This window comes from Ornithorhynchus anatinus, chromosome X5 (assembly GCF_004115215.2).
Source record: "Ornithorhynchus anatinus isolate Pmale09 chromosome X5, mOrnAna1.pri.v4, whole genome shotgun sequence".
Lineage (NCBI taxonomy): Eukaryota > Metazoa > Chordata > Mammalia > Monotremata > Ornithorhynchidae > Ornithorhynchus > Ornithorhynchus anatinus.
This window is the reverse complement of record NC_041753.1, coordinates 64,373,997-64,401,202: the sequence shown is the minus strand read 5'-3', so window position 1 is coordinate 64,401,202 and position 27,206 is coordinate 64,373,997. Positions and strand designations below refer to the sequence as shown.

Here is a 27,206-nt window from a genome sequence, read left to right as displayed (position 1 = left end):
ATTATTATGGAATCTGTTAAATGCTTTCTACGTGTCAAGAAGAGTTCTAAGCACTGGGGTAGATCCAGGATGATTAGGTCGGACAAAATACCTGTCCCACAAGGAGTTCATGGTCTAAGTAGGAGGGAGAACAGGGAATGAATCTCCACTTGACAGATGAGGGAACTGAGGCCCAGAGAAGTGAAGTGACTTGCCCAAGGTCACACAGCAGACAAGTGGCGGAGCCGGGATTAGAACCCAGGTCCTCCGAATCGCAGGCCTGGTGCTCTTTCCACTAGGCCGCACTGCTCCTCAAATTCAGAAGTTTTGTCAGTAGTCCCCACATCCAGTTTGGGTGCAGGCTTAGGGCTTTCATTTGGCAAAGACAAACATGGAGCAGATGTAGAATTTGCAAGATGAGCCCTGTGGCATTATCAGACAAGGCTCAATAGCTGCTCCAAAGCCCCATGATGAGTACCAGAGGGAGGAAGGGTTTGTTTTTTCCCCTGTAAGTCAGCACGTCAGAGGGAGGGGGAAAGAGGAATTCGAATGACTCCATGAGGGAGGAAGGAAGGATTTAGTTAGAAACAGTGCTGAAGGCAGATGACCAGAGGTCCCAGTTTAGGTGGGACAGTCCCCAAATTTCAGGATCTCCTCCTCCCCAGCACCTCCAGCCTGAGCCTTTAAGGGGACAGACCCAAAAGAAAAAGCAGGATCAGCTGAGGTCTGCACCCAACTCAGGTGTTGGCAAGAAGTCACCTAGGGAGATGAGTGGTCACAAAGCACGTAGGGAAGGGGTGGACTGGGAGAGAAGGCAGGTCCTTGCAGAAAATGCAGGGGTGGGGGGGCAAGGGCTCCAAGACTCCAGTGGCTCCTGTGTCGCTTGGCAAGCCCTGGGCCCACACCCACAGGGCTCTGGGCCTGGGGTTTGTTTGTTGTTATTTTGTACTCTCCCAAGTGCTTAGTACAGTGCTCAATAAATAACACTGAACGACTGAATGAGTTTGCCAGGAGGTCACAGACACTGGCACTGCCCAGTAGTCCTGACAGAGACATGACTCAGGGCAGGCCAGTTCCCCAGGGCCTGACTTTGCCTGGGCAGAAACGGCTTGCTGGGGTCAACCTTCGCTGTAATTCCCTTTTTCCAATTTCAAAATTGGGGGAGTGGGGAGAGATCTACCCTACAAAGGTCAGAAGAGGCTTAAAGATCTATTAGGGTGCTAAGTCATAGTATTGCTTTCTTTGAGCCCCAAAGAGGATTAGATAATGCTGAGAGGTTTTAAACATTTAAATTGAGTAGCTTGACCGTTACGATATTGATTCCAGCTTAGGGCTCTCTCTCTCTCTCAACCAAGGCCGATGATTGAGAGTCAGAGGAGGCTTGTCATCGGAAGGAAGTGTGATGACACGGGCCTACCTACCCCTGAGAAATTTCCTATTTTGCCCCCTTCCTGCACCCGGGCACAGAGAAATCGTTTTCAGTATTTCTTTCTGGTCAAACACTAATGTGAGACTGGTGGGGGGAAAAATATCTGGGTTAGTAAAGATTTGGGGCTTATTTTCAAGCCTGCCTCCCCTTTCCTTTCAACCAAGCCCCTCTAAAAGCAGTTTGGGATTAAACCACCCCTCATTCTCTTGGCAGCTTCACGGTTAAGATACTGGTTATCTTGGACATGCAATTCCCTCAGCAGCCAAAGCCCTCACCCTCCCATTCATTCATTCATTCATTCATTCAATAGTATTTATTGAGCGCTTACTATGTGCAGAGCACTGTACTAAGCGCTTGGGATGAACAAGTCGGCAACAGATAGAGACAGTCCCTGCCGTTTGACGGGCTTACAGTCTAATCGGGGGAGACGGACAGACAAGAACAATGGCACTAATTCATTTATCTGTTTACTGAAAAGATAATTATTATGTTTCTCTTTAAGTACTTATTATGTGCCATGGGGTGTACTAACACTGGGGTAGATACGAGATTATCAGTTGGGACACAGTTCCTGTCCCACATGGGGCTCACAATCTAGCTAGGAGGGAGTAGGATTTGATCTCCATTTTGCGGAGAAGGAACCTGAGGCACAGAAAAGTTAAATGAATTGTCCAACGTCTCAGAGCAGATGCACGGTGGAGCCAGGATTAGAACTCAGGTCCTCTGACTCCCAGGCCCACGCTCTTTCCACTAGACCATGCTACTTTCAGTGCTGTTTACTTGTTGGGTTTTTTTTTTTAATCTTCTGCTCACACTCTTTAACTCTTGTATTTTCATCCATGTATGTCTGTTTGCCTTTCCCATTAGACTGCAAATTCCCTCAGTACCTAGTGCACTTTGGAGAAGGAGGTAATTTTGCTTTTTTTAACCCAATTCTCAAGTTGTAATGAAAGGGACTTCCTGTCTGCTAGGTTTGAGTGCTAGTCCCAGGGGAAAATGATCCCAAATGATCCCAGTCACACCACAGAGCTCCTCCCCCTCTCTCCAACCCCCCAACTCCCTAACCAACTGCCTTGTTCCATTCAACTCTGAACTTCTTGAGGACAGGGAACAGGGAATGTGGGCCTGGCTTCTGCTGTTAAATACAGTGCTTGGTGCTCTATAGGTGCTCAAAAATACCACTGATTGATTAGCAAACTTATCCTTCAACTCTTACAACTTAAAAACAAGATATTCTGTTTGCTAAGCTAACACATGTGACAAGCGGATCACTTTTGAACTGGAGTCATGTGGGTAGTGCACCTCGAGAACGTTCACCGATAGACTGTGACCTGGGTCTTTTTAGATTCCACGCTCCCCTCTCTCCCTGCCCCCCTCCCCCCACACACACCATAAGGTGTAGAAAACATTCAGCTATTTCATTTATTAATCGTATTTATTGACTACTTACTGGGTGCAAAGCACTGTACTAAGTGCTTGGACTAGTCCAGCAACCTGCTGACTTTCTGAATATGAGATGCCCCCATACAGATATTTATTTTGCTAGACTTTATTTTGGCAAATCTCAGAAGGAAGGAGTCTGTGAGAGTTCATTTATACACACACACACACACTCACACTTAAAATGCTCCCTCTGTACACGAGCCCTCAACTGTGAAGAAGTGAAGATTATTACATTAAAACAGAGAGAGTCCTGTTTTATAATTACTTCAGCCAAGATTTCCACTCCCCCCCACCACCACTGATTGCTTCAACAGATTCAAGTTTCCCATAAATTACAAGTAGAAATATGAAGGAAAGAAATAAAGGAAGTGAACGTAGCGGTCGGACTTGTGAAAACACACCATAAAACAACGTATGTTTCTGTCAGTTGCAGCAGACTGCCCGACAGAAAGCAAAACCACATTTCCGCACATTTTTTCTTTTTTTTATGGATCTGTGGCTTTATGCCACCAAGCAATACTCTGGTTTACCAAAATGTCCTCTATGGCCTTTTAAATGTCATATTTGTTTAGCTTTCCCTTATTCAGAGGTCACACAGTCCTGAGCCATGTGTTTGGGAAAGGGGAAATATTTTGCCATAGAATATTCTGGACCTCAAGTTTTGGGGGTTTTAGGTCCATTTTGTTTCAACCACATAATTCATACAAATAAAAGCATCAATTATCGTTATTTAGGTGGCCCTTCAGTGAATGTTATGAACGATTGGCCCAATCAGAATTCCTTTTGATTAACAGTAGCTTCCCATGATAATTATAGACTCGGTCTCGTATTTACATCGGAAAGTTCCCAGCATAAAAACATGTGGAATCACTGCACTTCTTCTAATAGTATGAATAAAGAGCAAGGGAAATCTGATTGAAGAAAATGCTTTTGAGATCAGATGGATAATTTAGAGCATTTTCCCCATGTTTTCTCATTTCCTGATGAAACAAGCCTTTAATTAAAAGAGAAAAAAATTACTCCACACCGATCAAATGATTTCAATCTCTAATGACAGAAAGTCAACTTCTACAATTACAACCAAAGCACTCACAGTAGAAGAGAAAATAATGAATCAAAACCCAACACACACACTTGCACTTCTTCATTTCAAAGAAAAGTCCCTGAGCCACAGATTGAAATTACAAAATGTACACTACTCATCATGACGGTACTGGGGGAATGGTGGGAGGGAGAGAAGAGAATGGAAATTTGCTTAAAAAGAAAATGCCTCAAAGATGATTTTTTGTCAGAATGCCCCTCTAAGAGTCGACTCCTTCAAAACTGTCAAGAAGGTGAAATTGTTTTCCATCCCCATTTTTTAGCTCTAATTCTGTAGTCTTTTTTTTTTTTGCAGGCGCTTGGAAGTTCCGGGAAATTGTATAACCCTTGCCATTGCCTTTGCTTTCTCTGTTCTTTGAAAAAGTGAAAACCTGCTGGCAAGAAACTGAAGTATCTGATTAGGAATACCTACTGATTGGGAAAGAGAAACGTTGTGTATTTTGCTGCTCGTTGTGTGGGTTTTGCAAATAATGATCTGAATCAACTGTTCAAATCATATGAACAGTAGTTTCTTAAAGTTAACTTGTACCAAACTGGGGAACTGGCTCGAGTTGGTATTATTCTATGGTTCTGTGCCTTAGTTGCCTCCTCCATACAATGTGGATTCAATAGCTGTTGTTCTTCTCCCTTAGACTGTAAGTCCCATGTGGGAGAGGGTTTGTGTCTAATCTGATTACATTCTACCTACCTCAGAGAGCAGAATGCTTGGCTCACAGTAAGCCCTTAAATACCGCAATTATTATTTAAAATGGAATTTCCACTAGGCCAGATACTCCCAACAACTTTCACAACGATTCAATACTTAGAAATTAGATTTAAAAAAAAAATAGCGTGCTATGAAAACCTTTGCAGATGGACACCAAAACCACGTGGAAGCACAGTGGACATGACCTTGCATTTGTCCCCTTCTCTCCCTGACCGTCCCCTCTGAGCTGCTTCATCTCTAGGCCCACGTGCTTACCTCAGAACAAGAAAACTCCAAGTACTGTGGAGCGTGCTACTCAACGCAAGCATATCACGCACCCTCCCCCTTTTGTTCATTGCCGTCTGTTTTATCAGGGAGACTGGGATATTCAAGGTCTCAAGGTACGATGGAGCTACTCCTCCTTCTTCAAGGCCGGAACCCCCGGCCCGTTGATCAGATCGGAGGCAGGGAGTGGTATCTGCTCACTTGACCTCTATTACAGAACAAAGCTGAGCCAGGCAATTGCCCCAAGAGGAAAATTTGCTGCTGCCTGTCTTAAAATCTGTACTTGTACTCTCAGCTCAGATGTTATGCTGATGGTATATAAAGAAAATGCGATTGAATGAAACTCCCTACTGCGGGGAGCTGAGCTGATTTTTGACTAGCAGGGGAAACTCTTTCAAGTTCCACTCCTTACTAGCGCTAGTAGAAACAAACTTGTCTGTGATATACCCGCTACAGCAAGGCGCAGAGTCCGTGAAGTTTTCTTCGACAACCACTAGCTCACCCTTAAAAAAATAAACCCCAACCCCAACCTAGTCATAACCTCTGATATTCCCACAAACCACTGTTGCTGTTTCTGCCGGCATGCTCGAGTTTGGGAAGCTCTTTGAATGATCCATGTTAATGGAGTTTTAAGGAGTTTGGGAGTTTTTCTTTGGGTTTTTTTTAATGGCATTTGTTAAGCACTTATGTGCCAGAAACTGCACTAAGCTTTGGGGTAGATACAAGATAGGGTGGACACAATCCCTGTCCCACATGGGGCTCACACTCTTAATCCCCATTTTACAGATGAGGTGACTGAGACACAGGGAAGTTAAGTGACTTGCCCAAGGTCACACAGCAGAGAAGTGGCAGAATTGGGATTAAAACTCAGGTCCTCTGACTCCCAGGCCCCTGTGTTCTTTCCACTAGGCCATGCTGCTTCTCATGGAGCTACCATCATGTTGTATTTGGTGAAAGGCGATATTTTTTCTGAGGTTAACTACAGCTAATGCAGTCGAAAGTAATAAGCCACACTATAAACTCCTGCAGATCTCAACTGTATATATTTTCGTTACCCTATTTATTTTGTTAATGAATTGTACATCGCCTTGATTCTATTTAGTTGCCATTGTTTTTACGAGATGTTCTTCCCCTTGACGCTGTTTAGTGCCATTGTTCTTGTCTGTCCGTCTCCCCCGATTAGACTGTAAGCCCGTCAAACGGCAGGGACTGTCTCTATCTGTTGCCGACTTGTTCATCCCAAGCGCTTAGTACAGTGCTCTGCACATAGTAAGCGCTCAATAAATACTATTGAATGAATCTATACTCCTGGGCTTCTGAATTCACTAGTCTTCTTTTCAGAGCCCTTCTTTCAAAAGGCTATAAGCGCTTAGTACAGTGCACTGCACACAGTAAGCACTCAATAAATACGACAATGAAAAGGCTGGATATTTTAGCAGCTGGTGGGGAAGGAATAAAACAGACAGAACTCAGTTGATGGGAGAGGAGGAGGAAAGAGGTTAGGAAAAGGGTTCAACCAGCTAATATCCATACGCACCAGAAGAATACAGATCACAAACCTGATCGTAAACGTTTCCTGAAAAATACAAGCACCACTATTTTTATCAAACACGGTCAGCTAAATGTGGTCAGCGCTGGCCTGTCCCAGAGTGACCTACTCCAACCTGGAGACCACTTAAAGTGTCAAAACTGACCTACTCTAAAGCAAGCGGCTTCCTCCATGCATGCATGGGGTAAGGAGTCTGGGCCAGAGAAAGACCGCAAGGGCCATGCAACTCCCTCTTTCAAACAATCCATAGAAGAAGAAGAAGAAGAAGTAGAAAAGAGAAGCACCAGCTAGTGGCCCCTTCCTGCCGGTCATCGAGGGCGGAAGGGAGAGACTTGGGGCAGGGACCGGATTGGCAATATCACCATGCAGGGGAGGGGAAGAGAGGTTCAAAGAACTTTGCAGACCTAATGATGATGATAATAATAATAATAATGGTGCTTGTTAAGCAGCATGGCCAAGTGGAAAGAGCACAGGCCTGGGAATCAGAGGACCTGGGTTCTAATCCCCACTCTGCCACCTGTCAGCTGTGTGAATTTGGGCAAGTCACTTCACTTCTCTGGGACCTCAGCTGCCTCACCTGTAAAATGGGGACGAAGACTGTGAGCCCCAGGTGCGACATGGACTGGGTCCAACCTGATTGTCATTTCTGCCCCAGTGCTTAGTATAGTGCCTGCCATATAGTAAGCGCTTAAACACCATTAAAAAGGAAAGTGCTTACTCTGTGCCAAGCACTGTACTATGCACTGGCATAGAGAAAAGGTAATCCTTCAGTCAGATAAAGTATCTGTCCCACACGGGGCTCACACTTTTAAGTAGGTGGGAGGATGGGAAGTAAAGCCCCATTTTACAGATGAAGAAACTGAGGCCCAGAAAAGTGAAGTGACCTGTCCGAGGTCACCCAGCAGACGAGTGGCAGAGCTGGGAGAAAAACCCAGGTCCTCCAATTCCCAGGCCCGGGCTCTTTCCACTAGGACACACTGTCTCTCCTGAATGATTGCTCACCCCAGTTTGGGGAGACTGTTCACTCACTCTTCTCCTGGGGAAGAGAGCACTAGAGACATCATAATGACGATATGAATTAAGCGCTTATTAGGTGACAAGTCCTGTGGTGTGCTAAGTGCTGGGGTAGATGCAAGATAATCAGGTCGAGGACACTCCAGGCTCAACCAATTTCCATTCTTCCACTCCTGTCCATCTCAGCAGCTACTCCAGGGCCCAAAAATGGAGAGATAAGTTCTTAAAGCTAAATTTAACCTTTAAAATGGCTGCTACGAAGAGGGTCACGTACGACTTAAAAAAGAAAAAAAAAGTTGTCTGGTGTGTTTAAACTACTCCTGGTTTGTGAAGTGGTGTTATGTTTCCCATTTGTTACCAAGGCCAAAACCACTTCAGCTAAGAGACCTCAGTTTTCATTCAAAACACAATTCTGAGGAATGATCCAAGTGGCAATTATAAATAACTTACTGACCCACTGAGCAAAAGCATGCATGTGAAGTAACTGCAAACCAAAAGCCTGCTCAATCTTTCAGGTTACACTGAAATACAATGCATTCCTAAAACCTTCACAAACTGATCTTAAAATGGATATTTTCAATGTAAAAAATATATTTTTTTAAAAATCACAATCAGTTGGCCTTTCCCTTCACTTCTGCCAGGAAAGCTAGGCCTGACCCAGACAGCATAGTCTAGTGGAAAGAACACAGGACTTCCAGTCAAGACACCTGGGTTCTAATTCCAGTTCCACCATTTGTCTGCTACGTGACCTTGGGCAAGTCACTTTACAACCTGTCTCCACCACGTGTCTGCTGTGTGAACTCGGGCAAGTCACTTCAGTTCTCTGTGCCTCAGTTACCTCAACTGTAAAATGGGGGTGGACTGCGAGCCCCATTTGGGACAGGAACTGTATCCAACCCGATTTGCTTGTATCTACCTCAGTGCTCAGTACAGTGCCTCGCACACAGTAAGCGCTTAATAAATACCATAATTATAATAATTATCATTATTCTCTGGGCCTCCATTTCCTCACCTCTAAAGGGGATACAAGTGGGACCTAGTTATCTTCTGCCTCTGCCACAGCATTTAGAACACTGCTTTACAAAAAACTGTATTTACTAGGCACTTACTATATGGCAGGCAGCAGACATGTGGCAGAGCTGGGATGGGAACCCAGGGCCTCTGACTCCCAGGCCCGAACTCTTTTCCAGTAGGCCACTCTGCTTGTTTTTATTGTCACGGTGTACCCTCCCAAGCACTTAGTACAGTGTTTTGCACACAGTAAACGCTCAATAGATACGATTGAATGACCTTAGTACTCGCTTGATAGAATACCATAACTAACTCACTTATTAAAAGGAATTGAGGCACCATGATTAATGAAAAAGAATAAGCTCGGTCTCTTCTTCCTATTCCTTTTGTATAGCCTCCCCCAGGAGCTTGGGCTTGAAAGGAAAGGTCTGAGTGGTTTTTGCTGCAGTTGGACATTACATTTACCCCAGTGATCTTGGGAAGAGGGAACCGTTGGAAAACGTGGGTGACACCACTGCAGATTTTGCAAACTGGTCAATATTTCTTCAGCTTTAAAGATCTTTCTCAACCTATCTGCCAGGCTGAAACTTCCCAGTATTTAACTGGAAATCCAAATGTTCATTGACAGTTTTTCAAAAAACGGAACCCAGAATTCTATCTTCCACCTAGCTTGTCAGCACCTGAGCCCACACGGGCTGGGCGATGAGGGGCTGAGGATGGGAAAATTCCTCTGACATATGAGGAAGCAGTCCTGCGTCTCAATTCTTCGCCGCCAGAGCCAACATACTGAATAATATTTAATGTTAATATTAAATTAATATTGTTAATATTTAATAATAATCCATCAATCAGTCAATGGTATTTATTGAGCACTTACTGTGTGTAGACCTGCTGGGAATTTATTTTAAAAATAAATAAAACCTCCAAGTTTCCTCAAGGCTAAGACAAAAACAAAACAAAACATCCAGCCAAAGACCAGAAGTTGGTTTCTTAAGTGGTGTTGGGGAAAGTGAGCTAACCCCAGGCCTGAAATGGGAAAGATCAATACTGTCCTCCACCCAGACCACATGAGCATAGAGTTATTAATAGAAGAAGAACCTTTCAGAGAGAAACACTCATCATTCCAAACCTTGCCATTACCCCAATTTAATGGTCAGCTCCCCGAGGGCAGGGATTGTCTCTACCGATTCTGTTGTGTTGTACCCTCCCAAGCACCGCACACAGTAAGCGCTCAATAAATACCACTGACTGATTGCTTGGTGCAGCAGATGGACTCTACGCGGAGGGCAGGGATGGTGTCCAATCGGCTTATCTTGTACCTACCTCAGCACTTGGCCAGGTGTTTGGCCCAGAGTTAGTGCTTAACCGATACCACATTTATTATTACTAAAGAGAAAAAGGTGGTTCAGACTCTCAGAAGAGTTGAAGTTGAAGAGTTAAAGATGAAGAGTCATCGACATTATCTTCCACCACATCAACTGAAGTACTTACACTATGTGTACCGACAGAATTGGTTAGAAACGATCCCGGCCCAGGAGCTTGCCCTGAGTTCGGTCATTCCCCTTTCCCTTCCCCAGTCTCCCTGCTCCCCCTGAATCATTTTGCCACCAGCTTTCTGGATCAATCTGTCACACTTACTGAGCACCTACTGTGTGCAGAGCACTGTACTAAGCACTTAGGATGGTACAACATGACAATATCAAAGAGTTAGTAGACACATTCCCACCCCATTGCTTAGTTAGAGTCTAGAGGTGGGAGACAGACGTTAATATAAATAAATGAATTACAGTTACGTACATAAGGGCTATTGGGTTGGTAATAATAATAATAATGTTGGTATTTGTTAAGCGCTTACTATGTGCAGAGCACTGTTCTAAGCGGTGGGGTACATACAGGGTCATCAGGTTGTCCCACGTGGGGCTCACAGTCTTAATCCCCATTTTACAGATGAGGGAACTGAGGCACAGAGAAGTGAAGTGACTTGCTCACAGTCACACAGCTGCCAAGTGGTAGAGCCTGGATTCGAACCCATGACCTCTGGCTCCCAAGCCCGGGCTCTTTCCACTGAGCCACGCCGCTTCTTCTTGGTAGGGTGGTGACCCAAGGGAGTAAGTCAGGGCAACATAGAGGGAATGGGAAGAGGAAAGAGGGCTTAGTCAGGGATGGCCTCTTGGAGGAGATATGCCTTCAATAAGGCTTTGAAAGTGGAAAGAGTAATTGCCTATTATCCTTATGGAGCACCGATGCAAGGGATTGACCTAGTTAGGACCCCTGGGTCCCAGCCGCCTTGTGCCAGAAAAATCTGAATGAAATGTTGTTAACATCATTGTTCCCTCAGTCCTAAACTAATGGTGGGAGCCAGGCAGCCCAGGAATCACCTAGGTGAAGCAGTCGCTCGTGGCATCACTCCAACTGCGTACGAAATGGAGATAGCCTGGTATCCCCAATGCCCTCTTACTTGCTCGCTCTCTCCCGGCCAACAGCCTCACTAATACCACAACTATTACTCTTGCACTTTAGCTGAGAGAGGGATCACCCGAAAAGGGAATTCAGTTGTTCTCTTCTCCCCTCCCCGTTTAGAGGGATGGGGAAAATAGTCTCTTATAAAAAAAAAAAGGAAATTAGGGTTCTGGCCAGGAGCCAGGGATAGTTTGTGCAGAAGCTGGGAGCAAATATCTCTTTGTCCAAACTTCTCCTTTACCCAAGCTCTTGCAAGGCAACAATTATAGATCCACAGGGTTAAGTAAGAGGACAGGATTAGGAAAATGCAACATGAATATCAACAGTGCTGGCAGCATTTGGGGAATTGAGGGGACTAAATAAGCCCTTCGGGTTCCCTTGCCCTCAGGGACCTTCCAATCTAATGGGGCTGCCAAGTCGACAAACCTCGACAAGTCGAGAATAGAGCATGAGAGTAGATATAAGTAATAGAGTCAAACTGATAAAATCAATATCAAACACATACAAAGAGGCTGAGGTGGCAGAGGGGATGTGGCATGACTGTGACGGTTAGGGAATTGCTCCTGCAGAGCGACATATGACAGGCCCAGATGGTAGTCTTTAGAGGAAATTCCACTGGGTTCAGGTAGAACTGGGGCCGAATCAGGCCTCATGGAAAATATGAGTCTGTTTCCAGAGAAAAGACCCACTAGAACAGTCCTTGAGCTCTGAGGATGAGCCACTCCATTTAAGCCGCTTGAGGGCCGGGATCATGTCTTCTAACTCTATCGTACTCTCCGAAGTGCTCAGTACAGTGCTCTGTACTCAGTAGAATGCAAGCATCTTGAGGGCAGGGATCGTGTCCACTCACTCTATATTGTACTCTCAAACGTTCAGTACAGTGCTCTGTACACAGTAGTCTGTAAGCTCCTTGAGGACAGGGATGGGATCGACTAAATCTACCGTACTCTCCCAAGAGCCCAGCACAGTGGTCTGTACACAGTAAGTGCTCCCAAAATACCACTGATTGGTTGAATGCTACTGACAGTGAGATGCCATCCATATGTGTGAGTAATTTATTAATATTGATGTCTACCTCTCCCTCTAGAGTGTAAAGCTCCTTGTGGGGAGGGAATGTGTCTACCAACTCTGTTGTACTCGCCCAAGCACTTAGTACGGTGTTCTGCATACCATAAATGCTTAAGAAATACTATCGATTGGTTGATTCCTGCTGACGGTGAGATGCCATCAACATATGGTTTGGGTAATTATTTGTATTTGTAAATAATTTATGAATTATTTGTTCGTTCATTCATTCATTCATATTTACTGAGAGCTTACTGTGTGCAGAGCACTGTACTAAGTGCTTGGGAGAGTACAATAAAGCAATAAACAGTCATATTCCCTGCCCACAATGGGCTTACAGTCTAATGTCTGTCTCCCACTCTAGACTGTAAGCTCCTTGTGAGCAAGGAATGTGTCTACCAGCTCTGTTATATTCTCCCAAGTGCTTAGTACAGTGCTCTGTGCACAAGAAGTGCTCACAAATACCACTGATTGATTGAGTGTTGCTGAAAGACCATGAACAGGTAGCAGCCAATAGGCAGGTGTTTCAACAACAAAAACCAAAACAGCTTTGAGACTCACTCTGAATGAAACACATTTTAATAATAACAAATGAAGCAGTGTTGTTCTAAATGTCCTTCACTGTAAATTAGAACTTGGATAAAAGCAAAAGCTTGGATTAAAAAAAGAAGAAAGGATAATCATCGCTCTAAGATTTAAGGGGGGATTGGGGGGAGAGTGGCAGAGGAGTATATCTTTCTTGCCAGTCTGAATATGGGCTGTTTATGGCTTGAAGAAAAAACAAGAACCCAGCTTCAAAAGATTAATAAAATCGTTTTAATATCTGCTCTTATAGTAGGGAGTTTGTTAAATCTTTCCAGTAATCCCTCCATGTCATCGTAATCCCATTCACCACCCAATATCGACTGGCTTGAAGGACTATAGGTGATCTGCTTACATCAAAGCACTGTATAAAAGCAAGTCAAAAACTACCAAACTCACAACACGGTTTTAACCAAAACTGACGCACACAAAGATGTTTTGTCAACTCAGGTCTCAGCTGATTTACCCTTACTCCAGTTGTCAGCAGGAAGTGCGATATTTTCAAAAACCCACAGGATGACAACGTCTGCACTGCCTCGATCACCATGTCCCTCATACCCTGCGTTGGACCTACAAGCTTGTCCATCCACCCCACTGGCCCATCCCAGCATCTCTTACTTAGGACATAAATAAATAAGACTTGCTCACCGACCCTTTCCAAAAGCCACGAGGCAAAGAGAAAAGCTAATCTGGATAGCAAATTTCTACCCAAATGAGGAAGAAAAATTTATGATGATAACCAGGCCCTTCCCGGGGGACGGCGGAAGATGGAGCAAAGACCCCAATTTAGCCCCGCCCTTCTCTCTCTACCTCAAAGATCCGACATGCCTCGGGCGTGATTCCAAAATGGCACGGTGACATTTATCTTCTAAACGTAGTAAAACTGTCCCATTGCCTCCAGAAGGGAACTGGAAGCATAATTCATTATATTTATTTCAGTGGTATTTGTTAAGCATTACTATATGCCAGACACTGTACTAAGTACTGGGGTAGATACAAGCGAATCAGGTTGGACACAGTCCGTGTCCCACACAGTGCTCACAGTCTTAATCCCCATTTTACAGGGGCCCAGAGAAGTTAAGTGACTTGCCCAAGGTCACACAGCAGAAATGTGGTGGAGCTGGGATTAGAACCCAGGTCCTCTGCCTCCCAAGGCCTGTGCTCTTTTCACTAGGCCATGCTGCTTCCCTTTATTAAGCGCTTAATGGGTATACAGCAGTGTTATAAGCGATAGGAAAAAGTCGAGACGTGGAAATTAATCACCCTTCAACACTCCATCCCACTGCCCTCCCTGAGGAACAGAGAAGGGGTAGGCTGTGAAGATGGGTGGGGAAGACTAGATGGGGGAGGGGGGAGAGGAAGCGGGGAGGGGGAATGGGCAAAACACAGTTGTAACTGACCTGGTCTCCAGAGAGGAAGGATGGGGAGAGGGGAAAGGAGAGAAGGCCTTCGCCAGGTTGAATTCTTCTACTTGTCTGGCAGCAGGGAGGATTTGAGTGGAAAGCAGATCTGAAAAAAAAACACTTGAGGACCTCCCTAGTTCCACCTTCTGACTGTGGGCAGCATAGTGCTTAAGTGAATGGAATTATCAGGTTTAAAAGAAAAATTAAAAAGCCACCTGAGGGGAATTATTGGGTGTTTTTTGCTTTGTTAATTGGGGTACAAATCCAGTTATCCAAAATTGGGGATTTTCACTTAGTTCTCATTTTTGCGATTCAAATGCAACATCTGCAGTGTATTTCTTTCATAATATCGTTCCCTTCAATCACGTATAATGCAAATGGACTCAACATCGCAGCTTCCTGTGGCCTTCCATAGCAGCGTCAGCCCTCCATCCACCTTAGACAGCAAGCCCCAAGTGGAACCGGAACTGTATGATCTTGCATCTACCCCAAAACTATGTGCTATCATCGTAAATGCTTAATATTGCAGAGATGTTCACTATGATTACTACCTTTCTTAGTCTAGGGAACCAGACACCAGAGCCAAGACGAAATTTATAAATAGACAAATTAAGGGGAGAGCATTTAGGCAAAAACTGATGGGAACACTCCAGATTCTTCATGAAGAGGGGACAAGACAATCTCCCAGGAAGAGAAAAAAGCTATTTATGACATTAAAAAATGACCCAGCCTTCTAGATATCGCATTCAAAGTTTCCTTAGATTCTATTGACACTTCATCCCGTGGATGCACTAAATCAACTTAAATGGACCTTGGCAGAATTAGGGTGGATTTGTGAGTCAACTGAATTCCATTTTGACTGTGAGTATTTTAAGAAAAATGTAAATGAAAATTCCATTAGGGTTTTTTGGGGGTGGGGGAGTGGGGGGGGGGGGGGGAAGGTGATGTTTAATCTTAACCTTAAAGTGAATATTCTGCTTCTGCTTCTCCTGATGCTTCCTTTCCCTGTCCCATTTTATGAAGTTATTAAAAAAAAAAAATCTAGTCAATACCCAACCGGGAAAAAAATAACAAAACTAGTCATTACCCCAACAGGAGGAAGTGGGGGTTGAACAAATTCCTGAAAAAAGTTTTCCTTTTATTGAGAAGAATTCGGAGAAAACATCTCCAAATGAAAATAAAAGTGAAAGCAGATATTGCAACACATGCTGACTAAGAAATGTGAATCCCGGAATGCAAGCAGCTATTTCCTTCCGGGTGATCGTCGGGGTCCGGATGTGTCCAAGCTGCAGCCAATCCAGGAGGTTCAGACCAATTTGGGGTTTGCAGAACCAGGGATCCCCAGGGAAACCAGTTGATTCTGGGGTCGTGATTTGCTGTCATCCCCATCATCAGCATTTACTGAAAACTTTACACTAGGTGCTTAAGAAGTAGTGAGGCACAGAGGAAAATGCCTGGCCCTGGGAGTCAGAAGACCTGGGCTCTCATCCCAGCTCCGCCACCTAACAGCTGGATGACCTTGGGCAAATCATTTAACTTCTCTGCGCCTCAGTTTCCTCATCTGCAAAATGCAGATTCAATACCTGCTCTCCCCTCTCCAATGTGAACCCGAGGAGAGACAGGGACTATGTCCAACCTGATCCTTTAGTACAGTGCTTGCTACATAATACATGCTTAATAAATACCACCGTTATTATAATTAGGCAATAAAAGTAGAAAATTCCCTCAGTTGAACCACATGGGCTATAAACTCCTTGAGGGCAAAGTTTGAATCTTTTACTTCTTCGAGCCCCTAGTAAGCTGATACTCTAACTGCACGCTCGCCAGTTCCCCGGTATGCATACTGGGGAACTCCTGGTCACACCATCCCATCTTCGGGCAGAACAGAAAGCTCATCCATCAGTCCCATTTGCCAGCCTAAATTTTCTCCTCTGTAAAGCTCCGTTAAAAGTCCGCCATTGCCCACCTACACATCACTTTCAGTTGGGTTTCGCCTTTCCATTCATAATCAAGAGATATCTTGGTTCCGTCCCAGTCACCCAGGCAGCTCATCGATCCATCAATGGCATCGACTGAACGCTTGCTGTGTGCAGAGCACTGTACTAAACTCATCTCTCCCCTCTCTATTAAATAGGTCCTTCTGTTTATAATGGAGAGCCAAGCTCGGTCTCTGGAAATTTGGTCAGCTTTCTGGCTATATCCAAATGGAATGTAGGGCCTTCGGTGACGGCCCGCCTTCACTGTCAAAGAAGAGTTTGATCCTACCCTTTTACCGGGGCAGGGGAAAAAAAATCAATCACTGGGCAAGTGTATGCAGATGCGTGTATTGATCCATGCATCCATCCATGCATGCATGCATCCATCTGCTCCTCCTCATCCCCAGCCACAGCGGTGGGGGCCCCCATCTAGGGGCACAGAAGTTTTGTTTTGTTTTGGCGGGGGCAGGGGAGAAATATAAAGGGTCACCGTGGAACTGGTTTTCTCCGTGGCCGTCCTCCCCACCCCCTAAACAAATGAGAGAGGAGCCATCCCCACACCAGAGACGTCCCAGTGGTCGTGTATTACTTCAGCCTCAATCAATCTCTTCCCCCTCTCTCGATCCTAGCCTCGCTTTGGCAAACAGCTCACTCGAAACCCCCAACCTAATTAAAAACAGCTTCCTCGGCAACACTGGCCTCGATTTCACTTATTTACACATTAACTGCAGCCTCCTCTTGACCAATCCCGCCTCTTCCCCGACCCACGCTGGGCCTTTCATCTGCCCCGGACAGCATTTTCTCCAGCAGATGAAGTAGCTGCCGATTGATTTGCTGTCGAGCCCGGTAAATTAATAGCAACAAATTGCTGAGGGCCCCATCTCGCTGCTCCACCATGCTTCGGCAGTTTTGCTTTATTTGCTCCATGATGGGCAGCAGCCAGGCCTCTTCAAGTCAATTTCTTCTTAACAACCTGCAATACTTTTCAATGGTGAAAATAGAGCTGTTCCTTGTAAGTCCAAAATCAATATCCTATTGCCCTTAGAAAATGCTAAACAAGCAGTATTGGCAATCCACTTGGTACTAGAGGGTATCAGATAGAATGCAAATCCATACTGCCTTCCCTCCTTGTAGTTATTACAGTTTGCTAAAAGGTTCCTAATGCCATTTATCATCATTTACCATCGACTACTGCAGCTCTGATTATGATATCCTATCAGCTGGCAAAGCCCTTTCATTTCTATTCAATTAATATTTTAGCAGCACTCAAATGGTTGTTGCCCAAGTCTTGTAATAAAATTTACATGGCTTGGAGGGAAATCGGAGCCCTCCTGCTTTGATTTTTAAAAAAAAAAAAGAAGGGGAAAAAAAAGGATGACATCTAGGCACTTCATCTGGGTTTCTAAATGTCCGCCTCCCGTAAAGCCCAGGCCGATGATAAAAATCATAAACCACGGACTGACTTCGGAAAAAAACAGAGAGATCTGTCAACGACTATGGAGCTGTCACTGGAAGGCATTTCTGACTTCTCTTCTTTCCCAAAGCTGAAGTTTCCGCCCCCACTCCCTGTTTCAATTCCTGCCAGTCTCCTTTCTCCAACTCCCAATTGTCCACAATCAAATTCCAATACTCCCTTTCGATCGATCATCGCTACCGTCCAATTCGAGCCTGGCCAGTATCTCGTTTAATTAACTCGTCGCTTATAAAAGAGGGAACCCGCTGGAGAGTATCCAAACCCCAGTGCCCTGCAGCGGGGAACACTTGAGAGAAAAAGCCCGCCCCAAAATGGCATCTCTGAAGGGATTCGGCAGTGACCCAAGTGCCATCCGCCGAGCACGGGGGACAGGATGTCCCAACGCAGAAGATCCCAGGGGACGTCTACAAGGAGAGAGAGTCTCTCATTTCAACTAAAACCCTCCAGTCGGACAAAACACAACCACACGGCATTTTCCAACCACCTTCCGTTTGTCACCTTCACTTTAATGCCAGAATGGAGAAGACGGTTGGGAAGCATTCATTCATATTCTACCCCAGATCACTTCTCCCTAACTTTTCTGTTGCTTCACGATTCATCAGCTCAGCTCTATCAATCCCAGTAGAGATTACCAGAAGTTAGATTCGTATTTTATGCTTTAATTCTACATCGCGTTGTAGTGTACCCCTCGATTCTCCTTTAAAAAAAATTAACTGACTAATTCTATCAGTCTAAAGCTATTTACTCAGTTACCAAAATTTAAATTAATTATGTTCTCAAACATAATTGTTAAAAATTGGCAACATTATGCAGGCTTAATTAAGATTAAATCCAATTTACTAAATGTACTTTAATTGGTACTAATTACATTAGCTTTCCTTTCAGAATGACAAATTCCCTATAGGTTTCACTTTAATAGTCTTCTATCAAAATCAACACAGGATGACTGATGATGAACATCACGGTGTTGGTGGGGGGGCGGGAGGGGACAGAGAGAAGGAGGGAGAAAAAAGGGGGAGAGGGAGGGGAGAAAACAGTATCGACCCCCACGTTGCGAATGTTCTCTCTGCATTATCAATCTATTATCAATTTGCTAAGACACAGAGTCCATCATAGCCATCGCTTTCTGTTCCAATGAAAAATACTTCTAAAAATAAATAATATGTGGCTGGAAGCAGCCAAGAAGAACAGGAGCTTTAACCGAAAAATACACAAAGGTTTCAAATATCAGGGCCACCAATTACTAGGGTACTTTCACGGGCTCCGGGGACTTCTACTCTTGAACCCTCTGAGACACAAATCTAATAAGTGAATAAGCCTAACCTGATCTTGAGAACTAGGCCCAATTACGCTGCAGGGCAACTTCACTGTTTTATTGCCTGCTTTCCATTACAAGGGCATCCAGTGAGTACATCTGGAAAAGAGGCTGAGAGGAACCAAGGCTGTCTGCCTAGGAAAACAAATAAAGACAGATAGGCCTCTGTGCTTAAGGGGAAAAGGAAAGAAAATATAATAAGTAGGTGGTTTGCAGGGCTGTCTGTATTTCATAATGTGATAAACTGCCCTCAGGATTTTTGATATGATTGAATTTAGAAAGCAAAAAAAAAAAGGGGGGGAGAGGAGTTGGAGGAGAAATGCACTCCATTCTCAGTTTTAAATGGAGTAGGATTTGAGGACTGATGAATTAAAGGTGGAGGTCTCCGATAGCATTAGGAAACATCGGAGGGAAAAGCAGACTCCCGGAGAGACATGATAAAATACAAAGAAATCTAAGACTGGGAGGTTGTCGGAGGCCAGATATGGAGAGGGAGAGGAGAAATACAGGGTGATGAGTCCCGAAGTCCAACCCTTAAAAGATACTAATTAATCTTCATATTGTCAAAAAGACCTAGACGGGAGACAGGCTGACGAGTCATTGAAAGTCACAATAATTATCAAACAACTTCTTTGTGGCAATTTGTTTGAGTCAGGAGCAGCTGATGAGAAGCCATAAGCCTGAATGGATTTTTGTATCAGCAGACAGCCTTTAGGTTATCAATTTAAACAGAAAGAGCAGTCATGACAAAATGATATTCCAACTAATCTAAATATACCGCTTTGGTACAACCCTGTGAAGAATGACATCAACATAATTGCGCTTAGTTTCTGAGGTAAAACACTGGGAAGAAAAATGGCAGTCTGCTCACAGTTCCCAATTGTAACATGAATGACTTTTGGTCTTGGCTTTTTATTTTTATTTTTATTTGGGGGTGGGGGGGGGAGGGATAAGGCAAATTAAATGCAGCCATGTTTTAAAATACCATCTATCTGATTGTGGGTCAGCCATTTTTGAAATAACAATGTATTCCGCTCGTAGAAACCATATTGAGAGGAGTCCGTGACATGAGGAAATCCCATTTACTCTCAAATCAGAAGATAAATGGAACAGAAACCAGAGTTTCTAAGAAGTGGATCCTCTGCTCCACCCGCCCCCGCCCTCCTCCCCCCCACCACTTTGCACACTTGTGCACGCACATATAAAAACACACCCCATTCTACAGTCCAGTTGTGCAGTTAGTCCAATCCTAGAAGGGCTTCTTAAGTAATTAGTCTTTCCAAACAATATTCAATCCCCAAAGTGATATTTTTCTCTCTAGGAAATGCAAGTGAATGGCTTAATTTATGTTTATGCATAAAGGTTAATCCCTCATATCGTAAAGTGACTCAGGCCACTCCACTCTTACTGATGGCTACTTTTGGGGGGCTGGACTAATTGCTCAACTTCAAGGCGCAGAATTAAACCTCTTCACATCCTATCAGGCTCATTTATTCCGTTCAAATTTTGGAAATAACAGACCCGGTTTCTGGGTAAAAACCCAGCTAAGTAGCCTCAAGGGATGAATCTGAGGATTTTACATCAATTTTGTTTGTAGCACTACAGATTCAATTTTGATTCTCCCCAGCTAACCTTCCACACTGAGCCAACCAAGTCCCCATGCAATTTCTAGTTTCACTTTTTTAATGTTTTCCCAGAAAACAGCTCTCACAGTATAGATCCCAAATCTTGAAACCCTCATTCTAACAATCTTCCAAGGGAAAATCAGGAATACTTGGAATTTAAGGATTTTGGTTGCTTTCACCAGAGTGATTTAAATGCTGGCATCTCGGAGGGCAGTGTGAAGTTTTACCGGCGAGCTCAGGAGCGAACGGTTTCAAACCGGAATAATGTACGTGAAAGATTCAGTAGGATGAGGCAGAAAAACTACAAAAGGCTATCCCCAAATTGGCTTGAAAATAGAGACTCTATCAATGAAAGTGTTAGAAGACAAAAGCTCACTCACCTGCTTATGCATCTCTATATTCAATCCATAGGACATTTCATAATACTGTCAAAGAATAAAAATCAATTTGATCAGTGCTTTTCACGTCAGTTTGGACCACAGATTTTCAGTAATACCACCATATTATTATTTTGCAAATGACTCTTCTACCAATTTTCTTTAAAAAGTAATGTTTTGCTAGGCATGGGCAGGAAAATTGGCTTAAGGACCACAGCTCATTTCCTCGATTGGTCTTTCATCCTAAGTAGCCGACCTTGTCAGATTGATCTGGTGGGTGGAGAGACTGGCAAAGAGAAAAGGGTTTGGCAAACTTTGTTTCACAGCATAGGTTGGAGGCCAAAAAATGCTCCAAATCCTAGAAGCCAGCCATCCATGTCTATCAAAGGAGAATCTCAAACTGCGCTTTCACCTAGTGAACACAAAGAGCTAAATCAAAACACAGGGGTTGGGCAAAACAGGCTCAGAGCTAAGAAAATTCCAAGTTAAAAGACCAGATTCTAGCCGCCCTAATATCTTTCGGCAACTCGCCGCCGACCCCTCGCCCACATCCTCCTTCTGGGCTGGAACTCCCTCCCACTTCGTATCCAATAGATCGCCACTCTCCCCTCCTTCAAAGTCTTATTAAAATCACGTCTCCTCCAAGAGACCTTCCCCGACTAAGCCCTCAATTCTCCTACTCCCTCTCCCTTCTGCTCCACCTACGCACTTGGATCCGTCCCCTTTAGACACTTGATAATCACCCCACCCACAGCCCCACAGCACTTCCCTACAGTTCCGTGATTTATTGTAATGTCTGTCTCCCCCTTTAGACTGTAAGCTCCTTGTGGGCAGGGAACACATGTTCACCAACTCTGTTATACTTTACTCTCCCCAGCGCTCACTGCAGTGTTCTGCACACAGTACCATTCACTGATGGACTGGAAAAAAGGAAAGCTTTCTGGGCACACTCGGTCTGGGCTCTGTCTGTGTGCTCCGCTTGTTTCTGAGATCTGATGGCAAAAATTTGTTTCCACTGAATGCTGGGTTGCGATCAAAATGACGATGACCAAAGTGATGCTGCTTAATAGTCATCTCTAGAGTTAAATTACTAATTTTTCAACAACAGGTGTTGCGCTGAAATGCACACATTCAGGAGAAGAAAAAAACAAAAACAAAAAAACCCCGCCTTTGGTACAAATATTATGAGCCAGCACACAATTGTGCCTGTAAATATTTTTTGAAAGCAGATGGAATTTTTAGACAAATGGCATTCTGAAAATCCTGACAACGGAAGATATTGACTCTCACTAAATAACCTGATTTTTTTTTTAAAAAAAAAGCATCTTGGCAATAAAGCAGGGTTGAGAAACCCATATTTATAATTCTTTCTCTTTACAGTAAAATAAGCACAATAGGACTAAACAGTTGACCAGATTTTGGTTTGGTCCGAATTGCTTAGAATCGTATTAGCACAGTAACAAAGCATGAAAACACTAACAGTTTGCTTGGGGCTAAAATCAAACCATGATGAGCTTTATTTGGGGGGTGGGAAAAGTGGGGGGCATCGCATATAAACAAAATCTAGGCACTCAGTTTCTGAGCCAGATTTTCAATTGAAGCTAGTTGTCAAAAGCAAGTTATAACCCCCTCGGAAGTACCGAGGTTTGTAATGGAAACACTGCCCCCGCCTCAACTACACTCTCATGATCTGTCTCGTAGCCCCAAGCATTCTGAATGCATTCCTGCTCTTGGTATACCCAACTAATAGACATTTTGGATATATTTTGCAGCTCTCTTACCATGACATAATGCCGCTGCATTTCTGTCTTCTCACTTGCCAGTTTTTCACATTCTAGCTTCAAACTGTTCAAGACATAATGAAGCATGAGTACTCTGTACTGCTCGTTCTGCATCCTTCCCCAGATCATCGATATATACCAGTCATCAATTTAAACAGCCCGTTCTCATCCCCACCAAAGGAGCCTTAGCTTTCCCCTTTCGGGAGCGCCCGGATTGTTCCAAGCACTTCTTTTCCTAACTCAGTCTGTTTCCTGGAGCTGATATGAAAAGGAGTTACAACTCAAGAGAAACAGACAGGAGGAAAAACAAAACAGAACATTCAACCGCCCATGAAGTCGATACTTTAGATTTACAAATGCTGTCTCAACTTAGTTTTCCTTAATGTTCTACAAAGAGCATCGTGGCCGAGACACGTTTTATGTCTCTCCCCCCTCCCACCGCCCCCCAAAATGTATACGGGGGGAAAAGAGTTGGGTGGGGTTTTTTCAGATATTGTTGATCAGGGTGTTTTACATATCCGTCAATCAGGTAAGAAGAACTGCATGTCTGGTACAAGACTAAGGGGCGAGGAAACCCAATTCTTTCCAAGTCTCCTTTCGGGAGACAGTGATCACCCTCCGAACGAACACCCCCCTTCCTTCCCCCGCCCCGATATCATGGCAGGAGATGGGAGCTTCTCCACCTTTCGGGAGAGGATGGGGATGGGAGGTCCAGGTCCAAATAAGTCCTGAGCAATAACCGAGCAAGTCGAAATGTGCCGCGGTCTTCCCTAGTCACCATCTGGGCTTTCCACATTTGCTTCTTGCCTCGCAAAGTGCCCCAAGGAGTTGCTTTCTTTGCACCTGTCCTTGGGGGGACGAGGACGGGGGTGAGGGATTGGGGGTGGGGGGGGCGGGAGGGATCTGCTTTTGTGAGACAAAAGCCACCCATCCGTTCGAGCCTCGCCAAAAAGCGGCGGGAGGGGCGGGGGCGGGGGGAGAACCAAAGCCTGACAACAAGGGCTGAGCAAACACGAGGATCAGAAAAAGTAAACATCATTACCTGTGGTACTGCGCCTGCAAAAACTGAAACTCCTCCTTAATCCGATCGCAGGACTCGGAAATGGTAAATTTAAAGGGTTGAGCAGGCTGATGCGGTGCCTAAAGAACAACAATAAAATAGTTCATTACGCCACATCTCGGAGCTCAGCGAGAGTCAGAGTGGGGTGGGGGGCAGAGAGCGAGGGAGATGCGGGGACCCCCATCGGTGCTACGGGGGGCCGGGGGGGTCCACATCGCACCGGGGTCAAACCCTCCTCCTCCTCCCCATAGCTTTTCCGAATACGCATCACTGAAAAAGTCTCGCGCTTGAGGACCGAGAGGCAGAGCCCCCCCCCCCCCCGCCACACAGATCCGAAACCCCAAGGACGGGAACTTGATCCCCAAGATCCCCATGAGCAAGGAGGCTATGGAAAAATAGGCAGACACCCCCATCCCCCCCACCAACAACACACAAACACGCACCACCCGAATCGAAACCGCCACCATCGATGTCGGGGAGACTTTGGTCAGTTAAACTCTGATCGAGTTGGGGGGCGGGGGAGGAGGTATTGGGGAACCTTCAAAAGCGGAGGAACGTGCACTTTGGGGAGTTTCACTGGTTTTTCTGTTGTTTCAAATGGTAGGGGTCCGCGCCCCCAGTCCATTTCCATCTCCGCGACCGACTGAGAGATTTGGCGGAATGAGGGTTTGCGAAGACAACAATAAGAAAATGGCTCCAAGTCAGTGGCCCCCGTCGCTCTCCGTCCCCCGTCCCCCCGACACACACACACACACGGAACCGGGGACCGCAACGTGCGAAGGGAGGTCGAAGCGGGGGCGGCGGCGCGCTCCGGGTGCCCTCTCTCTCCCGGGCAAAGTCATCACCTCCCAGCCCCGGCGGACCCGCGGCCGGTGGAGACTCTCACTCACCGGGTGTCTGCTTTGAGGATACATCTTGCTCAGATCGCGAATCATCCAAACCGATTTAGTTGGCGGCGGCGGCGGCGCTAAGCGGAACGGCGGCAGTCGGAGCAGGAGCAGGAGCGGGAGCGGGACCGGCGGCGGCGGCGGCGGCGGCAGGGGCAGCAGCTCGGCTCATTTGTTTGAACGGCGGCACCGGGAGGAGAAGGTGGTGCGGGAGATGCGCGCAGCGGCGGGGGCGGCGGCGGCTCAGTCCCGGTCCCCGGTCCCCGGCGGCGCGGTCTCGGTCTCTGCCTCTGCTCGGTCTCGGTCCCCGGCCCAGCGGAACCTCTCCCACATTCCAGTCGGGCTGTCACTGGCCAACGGTCACGGTCGCGGGGCGGACGTCAAAGATCGGCCGCTTCGCTCCCGCCGCTCGTCGGGATGGGGCCGGCCGTCCTCGCGAGCCGCTCGCTTCGACTACTCGGCAGAAGCCACACCGTTCACGCCCACCCCCCGCAGCCGACCCCACCTCAAACAAACCCCAGCCCTTCGTCCACCGGCACTGTCTCTCCTCGCCCGCCAACCCCTCCCTCCAAACTTTCCTTTATCTCTCTTTTACTTGGTTGTTATTCCTCCAGGGGCAACGTCTCCCTCTTCTTCAATTGAGGAAAATGCAAACTCCTCCGGTTCGGAGTCGGTCTTCTTCTTTGGCTTTGGGGGTTTGGCTGGCGATCTCTCGACTCACGGCAACGATCTCTTAAACGTCCCTTTAGCGTCTCTCTTCTCTTTTACCACAACTCATTTCCTTTTCTTCCTTCCTGTTTTTCGTTTTGCTCTCTCTCAAATTGAAGGGGGAGGTTGTTTTTTTTTTTGGAAAAAAAAAACCGCGTCGCGGCTTTCTATTTCCCCCTCCTTGCAAACTCTACGAGCTACACCAGACCACTAAACATTATACAGGACGTTTGTGTGCGAGAGAGAGGTTGGGGGTGGGGGGGTGCGGAAAGAGAGTGAGCGAGCGAGAAGGCAGCAAGCAGCCTAAACTCCCGCTCCGAACAGCTCTAACAACACGCTCTGGCTAGGTGACTTCTTTGACCAAATGTAGCAGCGGCACCTCATTAACATTCTGATGCATATTCACCACGGTGGGGCCGAGGGGCGCGGAGGCTCCCGGGAGCCGTAGTCCAGGCCCGGAGGCTGCCCCGCCGCTCCGCGAGGCACGGCCCGAGCCCGGGACTACATTCACCGCCGGGCAACGCGACGGCCCTCCGCGGCCCCGGCCCCTCTGCCCCGCCTCCCCGCGCCGCGGGGGGCAGCGCCGGCAGCCAATCGGCGACGGCTGAACATTAATCGCTCCTCTGCCTTCCTGCCCATCATTTCCCCGCTGACAAATGGGGAGCCGGCGGGGCGGAGCCGGGCGGGGTCGGCCCCACGTGGGGGCCGGGTGGCGCCCGCGGCTCCGGCCAATGGATTGTGCGGGACGAGGGGACGGGGGGCGGGGAGGAGGCGGTCCGAACGGAGGCGGGGCTTTGGCGGTCGCTGACGTTCTTCAGCGCGAGCGTTCGAACGGGGGAAACATTTGTTCGGCTGTCAATCAAAGTAACGTGGGGGCTTGGAGGCGCTCGCCCGCCGTCGCCGTCGTTGCTGCATCTCTGGACCGGGGGAGGGTGGCAGAACCCGAAGGATGGAGGGGACGGTGGGGAGGGGGGAGCGGGGTGCTGCCGGTGGTAGTGCTGCGGCGGCGGCGGCGGCGGCTGCCGCTGGGCAGATGCTCTCAACTTCCTCTCCGGCTCTCCCCTTTCTTCCTCTTCCCACTCCCCGACTCCAGACCCAAACACACGCACGCACACCCACATCCCCCCCCTGCCTCCCCTCCCCCCCCCCCACGGCCCTCCTCGCTCCTCGACTGCATCCGCCGCGCCAGGAATGCGGGCTAATTAGAGTCCAATGTCTCCTTAAAGAGACAAGCTCGGCCTTGTGTAACGTGCCGAAACCCCTGTTGAGACAAGAGAGGGAGGATCACGCTGATCCCACTTCTTTCAGTTCACATCAATTTTACGCACCGCTGGAGCCGGCATAATTTTCCGTGTGAACGGGGACTCGGTCCCCTGCCCTAGGATCCAGAGCGGCACGGGGAGGGGGCCGAGGGGAGGGAGGAAGGGGAGGGTCGGGGGCGCCAGGCTTGCGGGAGATTGCAAGGGGGTGGCGTCTAGGGTGGCGGGAAGGGTTCGGGTTACTCTCTTCGTCCCGGAAGCTTGCCAGGGTCGCCCTCGGTGGCTTCTGGGCTCCCACGACCTATCTCCGGACCAGGGGATGGTTGGGGGGCGGGGGGGAGGGGGCTAAGGCCCTCTGCACGGAGAGCGGGGTGAGGGGATTCTCCAAGAAACTTGAATTGCTCCGGCTCCTTTCCTCTCGGCCCCGCGGGGCAGGCACACAAAGCACCTGCTTCCCTCCCTTCCGCTCGCCCCCCGGTCGAACCGGGGGGGGCAAGGAGGGCGCGGGCGGGGGGGGGGGGGGACCCCGTCATCGGAAGCAGCTGGGGAGGCAGTCTGTGGTCGGGGATGGGGGGGGGGGGGCGGATCTGTCTGTAGTCCCGCAGTAAGTGCTCAAAAATTCCCATGGATTGATGAGTGGAAAGAGCACAGGACTGGAAATCGAGACCTTTTTTATGGCATTTAAGTGCTTACTAGATGCCAGGCACCGTACTAAGCACTGGGGTAGATAGAAGCTAA

At 46.8% G+C, this 27,206-nt stretch overlaps 1 protein-coding gene across 9 annotated transcripts in view; it reads right to left on the bottom strand.

Annotated features, from left to right (window-relative positions):
* TLE4 (TLE family member 4, transcriptional corepressor) overlaps positions 1–25,587 on the bottom strand; it is a 127,667-nt gene extending 102,080 nt beyond the window's left edge. For 4 of the 9 annotated variants that reach the window (XM_007668213.4, XM_007668215.4, XM_007668216.4 and 1 more), the window contains exons 1-4: positions 24,505–25,586; positions 23,597–23,694; positions 22,555–22,618; positions 20,777–20,821 (exon numbers count right to left, since the gene is read on the bottom strand). In XM_007668213.4, the coding sequence (XP_007666403.1) occupies positions 20,777–20,821; positions 22,555–22,618; positions 23,597–23,694; positions 24,505–24,549 (252 nt within the window). In that variant the 5' untranslated portion in view covers positions 24,550–25,586. Of the gene's footprint in view, positions 1–20,776; positions 20,822–22,554; positions 22,619–23,596; positions 23,695–24,504 lie in introns of all 9 variants that reach the window. The other 5 variants (XM_007668218.4, XM_001511796.6, XM_007668220.4 and 2 more) reach the window with 3 other exon arrangements.
* Positions 25,588–27,206: the final 1,619 nt, after the last annotated feature.